General features: G+C 46.1%; 1 protein-coding gene across 5 annotated transcripts in view; it reads left to right on the top strand.

Moving 5' to 3' along the window:
* Positions 1-14,193, top strand: part of tanc2b (tetratricopeptide repeat, ankyrin repeat and coiled-coil containing 2b) — a 140,804-nt gene extending 126,611 nt beyond the window's left edge. For all 5 annotated transcript variants that reach the window (XM_056429844.1, XM_056429845.1, XM_056429843.1 and 2 more), the window contains 9 exons: positions 362-455; positions 2,211-2,344; positions 2,596-2,719; positions 3,847-4,022; positions 5,059-5,191; positions 7,425-7,516; positions 8,581-8,727; positions 9,112-9,212; positions 9,348-14,193. In XM_056429844.1, coding sequence (XP_056285819.1) covers positions 362-455; positions 2,211-2,344; positions 2,596-2,719; positions 3,847-4,022; positions 5,059-5,191; positions 7,425-7,516; positions 8,581-8,727; positions 9,112-9,212; positions 9,348-11,406 — 3,060 coding nt within the window. In that variant the 3' untranslated portion in view covers positions 11,407-14,193. The remainder of the gene's footprint in view (positions 1-361; positions 456-2,210; positions 2,345-2,595; positions 2,720-3,846; positions 4,023-5,058; positions 5,192-7,424; positions 7,517-8,580; positions 8,728-9,111; positions 9,213-9,347) is intronic.
* Positions 14,194-14,548: the final 355 nt, after the last annotated feature.

The raw sequence follows: 14,548 nt of genomic DNA, 5'->3' as shown, positions 1-14,548 counted from the left end.
AAGAAGAAAACGAGGATGCAAGAAGGCTGAAGTGTTGATGATGATTAGTGTGTGAGCTGAAGGAAAGCAAACAACTTCTGTCGCACAGGACGCAGACGCGTTTCTGCAGCTCCTCCAACAGTGTTTACACTATATCAACATGTAGGAGACATATTCAGCTCATTGCAGCACATATTACATGAAGGGAGGCGAGAGACGTAAAGAGGGCGAATGAGAGGAGAAAGGTTATCTTCAGGTGCTACATTCAAACGGATTCATGAGAACATGTGGCTGTATGTTCCTAATATGTTTATCTGAGCCTGTTTATAGTCAATTTGGACCTTTAATCTCTGTCATCTCAATTTCTTGACCCCCCCATCAGATCGTGTCCTACCTGCTGGATCTGCCAGAGAAAGATGAAGAGGAGGTGGAGCGGGCTCAGATCAATAACTTTGACACCTTGTGGGGGGAGACAGGTGGGAATACCTCCTTTACATGGCACCTGACTCTGAATGCATAATGGTTTGTGTGTTGGGGGGAAGCAGACCGTTGTTGATCCGGGATCTGGATTAATGGCACAGTTTACCATCACGGTGTGGAAGAGGTCTCTGCCGATACTAAAACGGGGGTCATGAGGTCGGCTCACGCCTCCTCGTCGCCGATCGCTGCTTCATTGTGACAACCGCTAACTTGAGGAGCTTCCATTCAGTTACATTGTGATGCGTTCAGGTTCTATACAGTAAAAGTGAGACTCAAGTGAAGGTCATTTAATAAGATTACATTTGAACACATCATGACCATGATGTCTTCAAATGTAATCTTGTAAAATGTAGTTTTGGTGAAAAACTAGAAACTAAATGCAGTTATGACCTGTTTAACACTCTAAAAATTACTCGAGGCAGCTTATTGTCATCTTAGAAAAGCTGTTATTTTCTTTTTTTAATCAAAGATAATTGTTTTCTAATCATTTAGATTGTGAAAATAACCACTATAGATGACTATTGCATTTAGTATTCATGACAGTTCACACTGACTTCGGGGCAGCTGGTAGTGTTTTATGCCAGCTGATAACAAAACCACAACAAATGGCTCATCGACGATGTGAAATCTCTGGCCATAATGTGAAAAATAACCATACAATGCATACAATAATGTGTCTTTTTTTTGTAATAACGATCCTCTTAAGAAAGGTTCTTGTGAGAGGGTATTTTCCGCGTGGCACCGCGCTGCAGTGCGGATATGAGAGCCCGTCGCTGGGTGTCTGCTTGCTGCTGCTGCTGCGTCAGATGCTGATGGCAGTGCAGTGGTGTCATTGGAGCACAGACGGGGCTGGGCTCACACGTCAGGGGAGGGGGAGGGGGATGGGGGGGTGCTCCAGGGTGCTTAGCAATGACTAGTCTGCTTGCCCTCTGGCTGGGCGTTGAGAAATGTGATGTATCATTGCATCCTTAAGATATGAAAACTCATCGCGGGCATTATTCCCCCGCTGCAGTTTCACAAAGGCTGCTTCTCGCTGTCAGTGGGAGACGTGGGACTTGAACTCACTCGGCCGTGGTTTGATTGTTTATAGGGGATCAGAGGGATAGTGGTTGTTCTGGAAGAGGATTGTGAATCCACATCTTAAAGGATAGGTCAACTAAAAGTACAAAGTACATCATTCATCAACTGCCAGAGGCAGAGTACGTACAGATGTACTTACTGAACTGTGGATATATCAGTGTTCCTCCAGCAGAGAATTAGATGAAACTCGAGCGGGATGAATCGGCTGATTTTATCTCAGTATCAGGGTTTATAACAAACGACCGAAGAGCACCGAAGAGTTGACTTTTCAACCATAAAATGACCCGCGAAATGCATCTCTGGGGTCTTAATTACTATAATTATCCTTCACATAACCTTTTTACTGAAGGACAAAAGAGACTCAAATTATTGAAACTGAGATCTGTGCACGATTTTCCTGAAATCAAGTCAAAGAAGCCACTATTCACCACTCGCTCAGACCCAGACAGCGACTGGACGTTGAACACAGAGAAGCATTTAGCTGCTGTGAGGCGGATATTTCCCTCAGGAGCCGGTGGTCTCGATCAATATTTACCTTTTTATCAACCATCAAATGGGCCCAAACATGACTCCAGATGAATAACAATGTTGCTCTGTGACCATCGGCTTTCTCTCCACCGCCCGGACCCTGCTGCCCCTCTCCTCATCTTGTGTGCGTTTGTGCATTCCAGCTCTGACCGCCGCCTCCGGTCGGGGGAAGCTGGAGGTGTGCCGCCTGCTGCTGGAGCAAGGGGCGGCTGTGGCCCAGCCCAACAGGCGAGGCATCGTCCCGCTGTTCAGCGCCGTCCGACAGGGACACTGGCAGGTTAGTGCCCCCCCCCCCCCTTCCACTTAAAAAACTTTTGATGTAGTTGTTCTCTGAACCTAAAATGTGCTTCCTCCAAAAAGCAGTACAAGCGTGGCAATGGTGCTCGTCAAACAATTTTTTTTTTTAGCTATTTCCTTTTGATAAGATAAGCAATGTTTCTTCGTCTCCCAAACACTCAGCAAGTATGACATCCAGTCGCCGTTAACACCATAACACCATAACACGGGTGTTGTATTTGGGTGTTTCAGATCGTGGACCTCCTCCTCACACATGGCGCCGATGTCAACCTGGCTGACAAGCAGGGTCGTACTCCTCTGATGATGGCCGCCTCAGAGGGGCACCTGGGGACCGTCGAGTTTCTACTGGCTCAAGGTGAGGTGCTACCAAGGAGAAAACTGGGTTTAGAGCAGATTTAAAACAACGAATATGAATCCAAAGTACAAATAGAACCTCGTAAAAACAAATAGAACTAGAATGGGCACTCGGTAGAGCGCATACCTTCGCATATCACAAGATTGGGCATTGAATTATGAACATTTTGGCATTAGTTGCATGCCAATTGGACAAAAATGTATCGTGCTATGGTAAAAAAAGAGTTTGACCTTTCCATGACCTTGACCTTTGACCCGATTGATCCCAAAATCTAATCAAATGGTCCCCGGATAATAACCAATCATCCCACTAAATTTCAGGCGATTCAAGAACATTTTGACCTGTTCATGACCCTTGACCTTTGACCCGATCGATCCCAAAATCTAGTCAACTGGTCCCCGGATAATAAACAATCATCCCACTAAATTTCATGCGATTCGGTTCAATACTTTTTGAGTTCTGCGAAAGATTTTGACCTGTTCATGACCTTTGACCCGATCGATCCCAAAATCTAATCAACTGGTCCCCGGATAATAAACAATGATCCCACCAAATTTCATGCGATTCGGTTCAATACTTTTTGAGTTCTGCGAAAGATTTTGACCTGTTCATGACCTTTGACCTTTGACCCGATCGATCCCAAAATCTAATCAACTGGTCCCCGGATAATAAACAATCATCCCACCAAATTTCATGCGATTCGGTTCAATACTTTTTGAGATTTGCGAATAACACGCATACAAATAAATAAATAAATACACGGCGATCAAAACATAACCTTCCGGCATTTTCAATGCGAAGGTAAACATACATAAATATATAGGGAGATTTTCCAAAGTGCATTTATTCAAAATGGTAACTTATGAGCTGAGAATACGAAAATATTAGCTTTTCTCATACTTGTGTTTAGCCCTTCGTCCTTCATTGAATAACATTATCAACCGCTGCACTAATAGAAAAGAGTGTACCGGTAATTCAACTTTTTTTAAATGGTGTTTACAATAAATACAGCCAAATTAAATCGCGGCAGGGTTTAAAAACCCATCAAAATGCGTTACGCCGTTATGAAAAGAAGTCGCAGTGGAAGAAGCCGGCCTGTGTCTCACTGCTGCCACTTCTCCTCCCAGGAGCCTCTCTGTCTCTGATGGATAAGGAGGGTCTGACCGCCCTGAGCTGGGCCTGTCTGAAAGGGCATTTAACCGTCGTCCGCTACCTGGTGGAGAGCGGCGCCGCCACCGACCACGCGGACAAGAACGGGCGCACGCCCCTCGACCTGGCCGCCTTCTACGGAGACTCGGAAGTGGTGAGAGTCTCGATCCACGATTCGAAAAGGGTCCGGGTGTCGAACCTCAAAGAAAACCACTGCTCAGAAATGTGTTTGTCTTATTGTTTCCCTCAGAGGTGTGACACAAGTTCACCTGTGAAGGTGTCTCTGTGCTCCAGGACTTTAACTTGTGAAACCAAACACATTTATAAAGCACTCGTTGGATTTTCCAGTGGAGGCGAAGTAGTAGATGTCATTTCTAGAAAGTTTAACAAGAGTCTATGTACATGTTTGGGGGAAATTCTTCCTTCTTGTGTGATAATGACTAAAATGTGCTCTTGTTTGGTTGCTTGTGTTCGGACATTTGGCTTCTTTTGTTGTATGTAAGAAACAACGTATACATAGTATCTTATTTATTTTTATTTCAAAATGGTAATGGTCTTCATCTTAGACTTATATGACAATAGCTTTGATATATATTGTTTTTTGACTGCTGGTTGGAACAAACAAGGCAACCTAAAGCCGCCACTGTTCGACTTTCTCCAGTTACCCATACGTGAGTCGGGTTAGATCCTTCTGTACCCGACAAAGAAACAGCCTCGCTTTGAAACGTTGTACTTCTCTCAGTGTTTAACCCTTGTGTTGCCTTAGGGTCATTTTGACCCGAATCAATATTACACCCTCCCCCCGCCTTAGGATTAATTTGACCCCATTCAATGTTTAATGTCGGTGTTCTTTCGGTAGTCAACAAACAAACATAAAGTGCCTCACACTTAAACTTGGAAAACAATATTAATTCTAATAATTTTTTGGAGGTTTTAATTGCTGGCGTCAAATTGAACCCAAAGGGTAAAATATGTTAGTAAATATAAAGGTAACAGGAGGGTGAAACATTGAATCGGGTCAAAATGACCCAAAGGCGGGGGGAGGGTGTAATATTGATTCGGGTCAAAATGACCCTAAGGCAACACAAGGGTTAAGCATATTCTCTTTGAAGCTATTCTCAAAACATCTCTCTCTCTCTCTCTCTCTCTCTCTCTCTCTCTCTCTCTCTCTCTCTCTCTCTCTCCATCAGGTCCAGTTCTTGGTCGACCACGGGGCCATGATAGAGCACGTAGACTACAGCGGGATGCGACCCCTCGACAGGGCGGTGGGCTGCAGAAACACGTCGGTGGTGGTCGCCCTGCTCAAGAAAGGAGCCAAGATAGGTAAGAGCGGCTCGACGGTGAAGAGCACTTAGCTCGCTGAGGACCCCTCTTCCCAACGCAGGATCGTCGTCCTGGCGAAAGGTCGTTTGCCCACCGTGTCATGCGATGCAATTTGAGATTGGATTTTGGTGGAAAAGGTCACGCATTGGAGTTCAGGCTCGAGCTGCATGAAAGACCGCAGAGGTCGGAGAAAAACTCACTTCCTGTAAAGTACGCACCTCCCCCGCTTGCCATTAAAGAGAGCACGGTAGCATTTTACCTCGATAAGCCATGGATTCAGGTTTGTGTCTCCATGTAGCTTTAACCACTTCCTGCTCCTGTATGTCACCTCCACCCCCCCCCCCCCTCACCACCACCACCCACTGCCGCCTCACCTCAGCTATTTATGGCTCTGATGTGCGTTTCTTTTTACTGTACTACTGTTCAGCTGTGTTGTTTTGCCTCTGTCTCTCTCTCTGTCTCTCTCTCTCTCTCTTCCTGTTTGTCTCTTTCACTCACGCTGTCTCCCTGCTTCTCTCTCAATCACATCCTCTCTCTCTCTCTCTCGATTCCTCTGCAGTTGCTCAGTCAGGTTGTTATTAGCTCTCGCGATGTTTCTTTTCCTTTTATATTGTTTCTCTTTTTGCCGAGGCACTTACCTTCCGCTTCTCACTGCTGCTTTTTTTGTGTTCCTTTTCTCACTTCTCCTCCTCCACCAACACTGGCATCACCTCTCTTTTTCTTTCACCTTCTCGCTGTTTCTATCGCTCTGCCCTCCCACTTACACTCCTCCCCTTGCTCTTGACTTCCTCCTCCTCCCTCCTTCTTTCCCCTCTCTCCCTGTCACCCAATACCCACCCACTCTTGCCCCCATCCCCCGCCTCTCTCTCTGGCCCCAGGATGTCAGACGCTGCCCAGTCGGCCCCGAGGTAAAGCCAAGGCTGTCGACTTCTCACCCCACCAGGCATTTTGACAGCTCTCTCTCCTCTCTCTGTGTTGTCTGTGTCGCCCTAAGTGTCGGCAGGCCAGCTTAGCTCCTCAAACTGACAAATAATAACACGCAAAGGTATTAGCACTGACAGTGATGCAGTCGGGATTGCCTCGAGGTAGATGCTAACATTAATGACGGCATGCCCGGCCTCCGGCCTGTGACGTCGTATCGGGGGTGTTGACCTTCCATCCCACAGATGCATGACGGAAGCGCTCGGTAACTCCTGCGTGGTCGTTATCCCGCGGAGATGCATGCGTTTGTAATTCCTCTGTGCCACCGCCGCCACAGACTGAGGGGATACCCCACTGTGCTGTGCATCGTTCATCTTCCAGACGTTTCCTCAGTGTCAGCTAGGCCAGTCAGCAGCATTCCTACCCTCACCACCCACCACCACCAGCAGCAGCAGCAGCAGCAGCAGCAGCAGCTCAGAGGACAGCTCACGCCTGCAGAGCCCCGTTATATCCCTCCTGCTTGCCTCTTTTGTTGATCGCACCTGCCCCGTGTCTCCTTGTGCAAGATCCCCTTCCTCTTCATCCCTGTGGTGTCGTGTACGTGTGTCGAGGATTGCTGTTGCGCAGATACAGAAAAGACACATCAGTTTCAGCAGTCTGCAAGGATTAAGTGTCTTTTTTTCTTCCCCCTTCTCGTTTTTTACATTTTTTTTTAAAAAATAAACAACACAAAGTGTGTTCCTGCTCTCCTGCTGGTCTTGGATCACATCCCTGAATCAGTCAGTAGCACAAAGACTTACTGTACATCTGCACTTCTTGACGAGACGGAACATGTCAGACATGACAGTGTTTTTTTGGGGGGTGGGGTTTGTACTCTACATCTAATCTGCCTGGGCCAAAACAGATTTGCAGATAATTGCTACAGTTGAGTTTAATCAGCCATTTAAAATTCAAAATGTTCTCTTTCCACACCCCAATTAGGCAAACTCTCCTCCCAGCAGGGTTAAGGAAAAAACACTCTTAATTATGGGCAAAAAGTATTTGACCTTGGTCTGATGTCCTGTAGCGAGGTGACAGTGTTCTCGAAGTGTCAGAGCATATTTTTATAATCTTTTCTCTGCAGTGGATTGTCTGTCTTTTCTCCTCCATTCCCCCATTTTGACTGTTGTCCTCATTCCTGTTATTAATGTTGTGTGTCGTGTGACTCCCAGTCGCTCCTTCCCTCTTCCTCCTCCTCCTCCTCCTCTGCTTATTGCTGTGTGTCTCTCTCACTGTGTTTCTGTTTTCATCTGCTCCTTCCTGTGTTACGCAGGTCCAGCCACATGGGCCATGGCCACCTCCAAACCCGACATCATGATCATCTTACTCAGCAAGCTCATCGAGGAGGGGGACAGCTTCTACAAGGTCAGAGAACGGGCCCCTCGCCTCGGAGCTCGGATATCACTGTTTTATTCTATTTGCACACACATAAGACTTCATGAAATCCAACTCATGAAAAGGTAGAAATGTGGCTTACACAATGGACCTTAACCTCAGCATAAGGTGAAAAAGAACTACGCTAACATGATTTAGAAAACTACAAGAAGCCAACAAGAAGCACACAGAGAATGCGCCAGAAATCTAATTCATAAATAGTTAATACAATTAAGATGTTAATATTTGTAATTCAAATTATAAAAGTATAAAAGATGACATATAAAACATATATAACACAGCCATATCAATGGAAGCAAGGTCAACATAAATCAGTAGATAAATACTTTTTTCATAAAATATGAAAATAACATACCTATTTAATGTATTACTTATACTTTGATATTACACTTTTTTTCAGTGTAGTGCTTTAATTACCTTCGCATTGAAAATGTGGAAGGTAATGTTTTGATCGCCGTGTATTTATTTATTTGTTATTGATTTATTTATTTGTATGCGTGTTATTCGCATAAGTAAAAAAGTATTAAACCGAATCGGATGAAATTTGGTGGGATGATTGGTTATTATCCGGGGACCATTTGATTAGATTTTGGGATCGATCGGGTCAAAGGTCATGGTCAAGGTCATGAAAAGGTCAACATCTTCTTTTTACCATAGCACGGTCAATTTTTATCCAATTGCCATGCAACTATTGCCAAAATGTTCAAAATTCAATGCCCAATCTTGTGATATGCGAAGGTATGCGCTCTTCCGAGTGCCCGTTCTAGTTTCTTACTGTTATGAGCAACATAGACTTTGGTCAATGTCACTTGACATTAATTTGATTTGTTCTTCAAGATGTTTACTCTGCCTTTTTTAGTATATCTGTATTGTAATATTGCAACCCAATATATATACAGTGAGCACAAATGATGAAGACATGTCTTGATAAATATATCTTGATGTCTCTGGTTCATGCTGTGAAGGTTTTCAGAGTGTATTTGTTTCCCTGTGGCGTGAGGATAACCAGAGCCTTCTCTCCGTTGGTCCCACAGAAGGGGAAGGTGAAGGAGGCGGCGCAGCGGTACCAGTACGCCCTCAAAAAGTTTCCACGCGAAGGCTTCAGCGACGACCTCAAGACATTCAGGGAACTCAAAGTATCGCTCTTCCTCAACCTGTCCCGATGTCGGAGGAAAATGAACGTAAGTTTGAGGGGTTTACTGACCTATTTTTACTTTTTTAAGTTTCTAATATTACAAATCATATCAGAGAGCTTATGTCAATAACATTTTTTTCTATACCTGTTTACACTGGCATTTAGTTAAATTACATATTCAATGGCCTGCTGTTGATCTTTTTTTGTTTATTCATTGTTCTTATTTGATTGTGTTTTTTACTGCACCATCTTTTACTGTGTATTGTACTTTGCTCTTTAAACTGTTGAAATGTTTTGGCCCCTGTTATTGCCAATATGTTTCAATTGACTACTGTACTGCACTTTGTGACCCTTTGTCTGTGATAGGTGCAATATATAAATACAATTTACTTACTTATATTTTCACTTTCATTTTGTTTAATCTTTCCAGGACTTTGGGATGGCTGAGGAATTTGCTACAAAGGCACTCGAACTGAAACCAAAATCGTATGAAGCATACTATGCCAGAGCACGCGCCAAGCGTAGCAGCAGGTACACTCATTTATCCATCTGCCCATCATAATCAACTAAATATTGGGAATACTCCTTTGAGCTACAGTCTCCACCCATATTTGTGCACATGCTCCGTGACTCCCCATGCACTACTCTGCACCCTCTTCTTTCCAGACAATTTCCTGAAGCCTTAGAGGACCTGAACGAAGCCATGAGGCAGTGCCCCAACAACCGAGAGATCCAGCGGCTGCTCCAGAGGGTGGAGGAGGAATATCAGGAGCTCAACGAGGAGGAGCACCAGCAGCACGACCTGGAGCTGGAGCCTCCCCCCTCCCCTCCTCCTACGCCTCCCCCAGAAGACGAGGAGTCCCTGTCCCTGTCCATGCCTTTTCCCCCTCCCCCGGAGCCCCGTTTGGAGGATATGGAGCCCGTCCAGGAACTGTTTGAGGATGAGGACTACCTGGAGCAGGAGCTGGAGGCCATGTCCGTGTGTCTGCCCCCACCCGAGTCTCTCAGCAATCCGTCCAGCCTCCCCATCACTCAGAGCCCACCGCTCTCCCCAACACATCCGGATCAGATCTACTTAGCTGGAGTTTCGCCCATGGGCCATCCTTACGAATATCAGCCCACCTCCTCCTCCATGTCCTCTCCGACCCGCGGGTCATACCAGCTCACATCGCCCTCCCTTTCCCCGACGCATCAGAACCACTACCGACACAGCCCGCCTCACACCTCCCCGGTGCACCAGTCGTCCTACGCCTTCAGCCCGCCTTCTATGTGTCCTGGGGGTCAGGGGATGGATCACCAGAGCCCACCGCCTTCCCCTTTACGTCGGGCCGCTCAGTACAGAGCCAGTCCGCCAGTAGAGAGTGTTTGTCTGTACAGGTCCCAGTCCGGGTCACCTGTCCGCTACCAAACCGAGCAGCACCCCGGCCGACCCAAATCTCCGCTCTCCAAGATGAGCAGCCAGCGTTCATTCCAGCTGAGCTCTCAGCCCTCTCTGTCCTCCCAGCACCACCAAGCCCAAGGCCTTCGCCTGCAGCCCTCGATAGCCCAAATAGTCCGCACAAACCAGCCCAGCAATGTGATGGGCAACAGCCTCTACGCCGGCCAGATGGGCCACTCCATGGGCGGTCGCTACCAGGGGGGCTCTGTGGACGTCGAGAGCCGCCTGGTGTACCAGCCTTCGCTGGATGGACGGTCCATGCCCCAGGTTCAGTCCAGCCTCAGCTCTGGGGCCCTCTGTCAGCACGGCGGCCGAGGAGGGGTCATGGAGTCGAGCCTGTTGAAGGATGAGCTACCCCAGCGCCCCTCCTCTGCCTACCGCGCCAGCAGCGGGGGCCCAGGGGGCATCCGCTACAGCCAGACGCCTCAGATAAGCCGAAGCCAGTCGGCCGCCTACTACCCGGTCTCTGAACACGTGCTGGAGCGAGCCAACGCCATGCCCCCGTGCCAGCTGGGCTCTCCTGAGATGCCGCACATGGCGAGGCGCCCCGTCAGTGCCAATACTACCGAGATGAAGCAGCACGTGCCCACCCCCAGGCCTCTCATCCATTCTCAGAGCGTCGGCCTCCGGTTCTCCCCCTCCAGCAACAACATCTCAACTGGATCCACCTCGAATTTGGCGCCGGGTTTCAGGCCGTCCTCTTCCATCCAGCAGATGGAGATCCCGCTGCAAGCCTCTTATGAGCGCGCCTGCGATGACATCTCCCCCATCTCCCCCTCCCAGGGCGGCGGGGGGCCGTACCCGGGCGAGAGCGCCCGCTCTCGGAACACACCCTTCATGGGCATCATAGACAAGACGGCGCGGACTCATCAGTACCTGCATCAGCCCTCGCGGTCCAGGGCCATGGACTCGGCCATCAGCCCCACTTCGCCTGGCCAGCTGGTCCAGCAAGGCTCCGCCTACAGTCCCCCCGCCTCGCTGGGCAATATCGCCTACTACAACAAGACCAACAACGCCCAAAACGGACACCTGTTGGAGGAGGACTACTACAACCAGACCCAGCCCCCCTCGCTTGCCAAGCTGGCCAACGGCTCCCGCGGCAGTGGGGACATCTTGGAGCGCGTCACCCAGGTGCCCACCTACCCGGACGTGAAGGTGGCGAGGACTCTGCCCGTGGCACAGGCCTACCAGGACAACATGTATCGCCAGCTGTCGCGGGACTCCCGGACCCAAGGCCCCACCTCCCCCATCAAACCAAAGAGACCATTTGTGGAGTCAAATGTGTGATGGTCTGTCTGTGATTGGTTGGTTGGTTGGTTGGACTGGGCTTGTTCGTGGGAAGTGAGAGGAGAGAAATATTTGGCGGAACAGCAGAGGCTGCTGACACTTGTGTATGTGACATGGACAAACTCATCTCAAAGAACTCACCGGGAGACCGTCGGAGAGAAAAACACACACACACACACACACACTTAGGGTAGTCAACGTTATCCGAGACACATAACTAAAGGTGAGAAGCGATTACTTCATTCTCATATTCTGCACACAGGTGGGACAACGGGAGGGTCCTACGTTCTGATCTCATATGGAATCAAAGACCAGCGCACTTCCAAAATGTTGCGTGGCACAAAGCTCCCCCGCGTGAACACGACCACGGGCGGGACTGAGAGTGAAAGTACTAATCATCGGACTCTACTCGTGGACTCTATCCATCTTCTGTTCTCTCAAAGTGTGCTCTTAACCAAGGTTGCTAGTCGGCTCTATTCTATGTAATACAATATTATATGTTCAATACTGTACATTGCTCAGAAAAATACAAAATGGTTCAACAAACTCAGTACTTATAGAAAAATGACAATATTTATAATTAAGTTATATATTGTACATAGAAAGAAAACATAGTTTGCGGTTGAATTGTTTTCTGTTAACCTCGCCTTTGTGTCCCACTGCTCGTCATATGGATGTGGAAAACCCAGCAGGGTAAAGAAGGAGGGACAACGACCAACTTTGAGTGATATAATTACCTCTATTGTGGCAAAATAAAAAAGATTTTGTTGTGGTTTAATGCAAGATGCTTTCTCTGCTGCAATACGTCCTTGATGATCTGAAGGCCGCACCTGACGACTATTTTCTTTCTTGATTAATCTACAGATTATCATTTTGTCTGTATAATGTCAGAAAATAGTTGAATGTGTCGCGTGTAATCCAACATGACTCCTTCGAATGGTGCGTTTTGAATTCAAAAGCCCAAATATATTCATTTAAAGATGCTCAACACGGAGGAAAGCCTCCCATTGGAGGAAGCTAGAACCAGAGAACGTTGGGCCTTTCCATCTCCCATCAACTAAATTGCTTATCAAAAGATATATAAACACTTATGGAGATTCAAATCTTAACCAGAGTACCCCAAAGTGTGTTTGATCTTTTGAAAAGCCCAGTTCTAAACGCTTTGGCCTGAATTGGAATCGACTATCTTTTGCATAATCTTTTGCTTGCCTCATTTCTGAGGTTCAGATACATTCATTAAGCTTTTCCATATAATCTTTTTGTCCAATTTCTGTATCGCAGACCTCAGTGTCGAGGCTTTGAAAGCGTGCTCAATCGTCTGCCCACATAAACAGGCAAAGCATCAGTTGCTCTAGTTTTTTTACGAGCTTGTGTGATAGTTTTCTCAGAATTCTTTCAACGTGTTTTGAGGACAGATCGCTGTGTTTGGCCTCGAGTGCAATAAATTAGTTTCTAGCTTGAGTCTTTGGCTCCAGGAATTCAAACCCAACGAATGACGCGGGTCAAATGCCGAATCGGGTGATTGTATCGGGCGTCTCGACGTTGTCCCTTGTCCCTCCTCCGCAGGTACTCGGGCCGCGTGTTCCTGAGAGGGAGCGTGTGCTCGTGGTGGGTTCCCACGGATAGTGCTCAGCGATTACAAGCAAATGCATACACGACCACTGTCACAGACCTTTCCCCCCTTTCTCCTGCATTATTCTGTGTTGTTTCTTTTTACCCACAATGCATTCTTATTCTGCCACTTCTGCACTAAAAATGCCTGTTAAGTTCTTAACTAAGGGTGCACTTTATGTATTTGACTTACTTTGTTTTTTGGAGAACGTGGGTGTGTGATCAGGCAGACCTCTGACCAGTGATACCAGACTATCATAGACACTATTATTATTATTATTGTTATATGATTTACAAAGCAGTGATGAATGACAATATGAAGAGCAAACAATGTTTTTAAACTGGTGATGTATAGACTTTCTAGCACAAGTTGTATATACTGATAGTCCACTCAACTCGGGTTTGTTAGTGCAGCAAGTCTGTTTCAGGAGGCCGATCATATTTAAGTATTCCACATCTTTAAAATGAAAATATATACATTAAAGTCCTCTATCTCTAAATCAGCCAGTCTAATCCACTGGTCTTGCACACATCTTGAAATTTAGTCAAATCTACTGCAACAATGAAAGTATGTCTGAGGTGTCAGTGCTCTGAAACTCCATATTTGGAGTTTGGGTGACAGAGAAAGTGGAATGGTGAGAATATCCGAGTTATTTGTATATGTGGGAAAAGTTATGGACCATTTGTCTGTAACATTTTATTTTGGTTTCTCCGATTCAGAATATCTAAAGAGGGACGGTTCGTTCTGAGTTTCACCTGCTACCAGAGAGATGATAAACTTATCTTTACAGAAATGAAGATATAAACTGTATTATACTTAATTTAAGAAGACTTCTAAGGTGAGGATGTTCAAGGGTGTATGGTTTCAAGCTGTCTATGTATATTAGTTTGCTGTAAATAGTCTGATGCATGTTCTATTCTTTCCATGAGCTCAAGCAGAAACATGTATAGCGGTGTTCTGACCCTGGTGTGTGATACAACGTGGGGATCAAGATAAGGAGACTGCTGTCCCTGAACTATCCTTATCATTGTCCTTCAACCTCACCAGACAAAAAGCAAAAGGTTCTTTTATTTTATTTTGACGTATTTGCTTGCTGAGCAGAGTTCTCTTGTCTGTAAATGTGAGCTTTCAGATCGCTGTGATAAAAAGTTTAATTAAAAAACAATAAAAAAGAATGTGTTTTTATCTCAATTGATTGTAATCTGTACAGTCAAACCTATGTATCGGAGAAAAAAAAGAACATATTTATAAATGGTTACTAACTGAAACACGCCCTGCATGTCAGTCATTTATTTTTAAGAATATTTAACATACACATGACATTTCCTTATATTGGATTATTGGCGGTCCACTAAACATATAACACCGGTGTGTCGACAGAGTAACCTTCTGTACAACAAGATGCATCATTACCACTCCCAAAAACATTCTATTGTAAAGCTATTATTGATATTAATGTTGTTGCATTGCATTTCACTATATTGTGTTTGTGTAATGTACATCATCCTACAGCAGTTCACCTAAACAAAG

The sequence above is a fragment of the Pseudoliparis swirei genome, chromosome 13 (genome assembly GCF_029220125.1).
Source record: "Pseudoliparis swirei isolate HS2019 ecotype Mariana Trench chromosome 13, NWPU_hadal_v1, whole genome shotgun sequence".
Lineage (NCBI taxonomy): Eukaryota > Metazoa > Chordata > Actinopteri > Perciformes > Liparidae > Pseudoliparis > Pseudoliparis swirei.
Note: the sequence above shows the minus strand (reverse complement) of the source record. Positions and strands in the feature narration are given on the sequence as shown.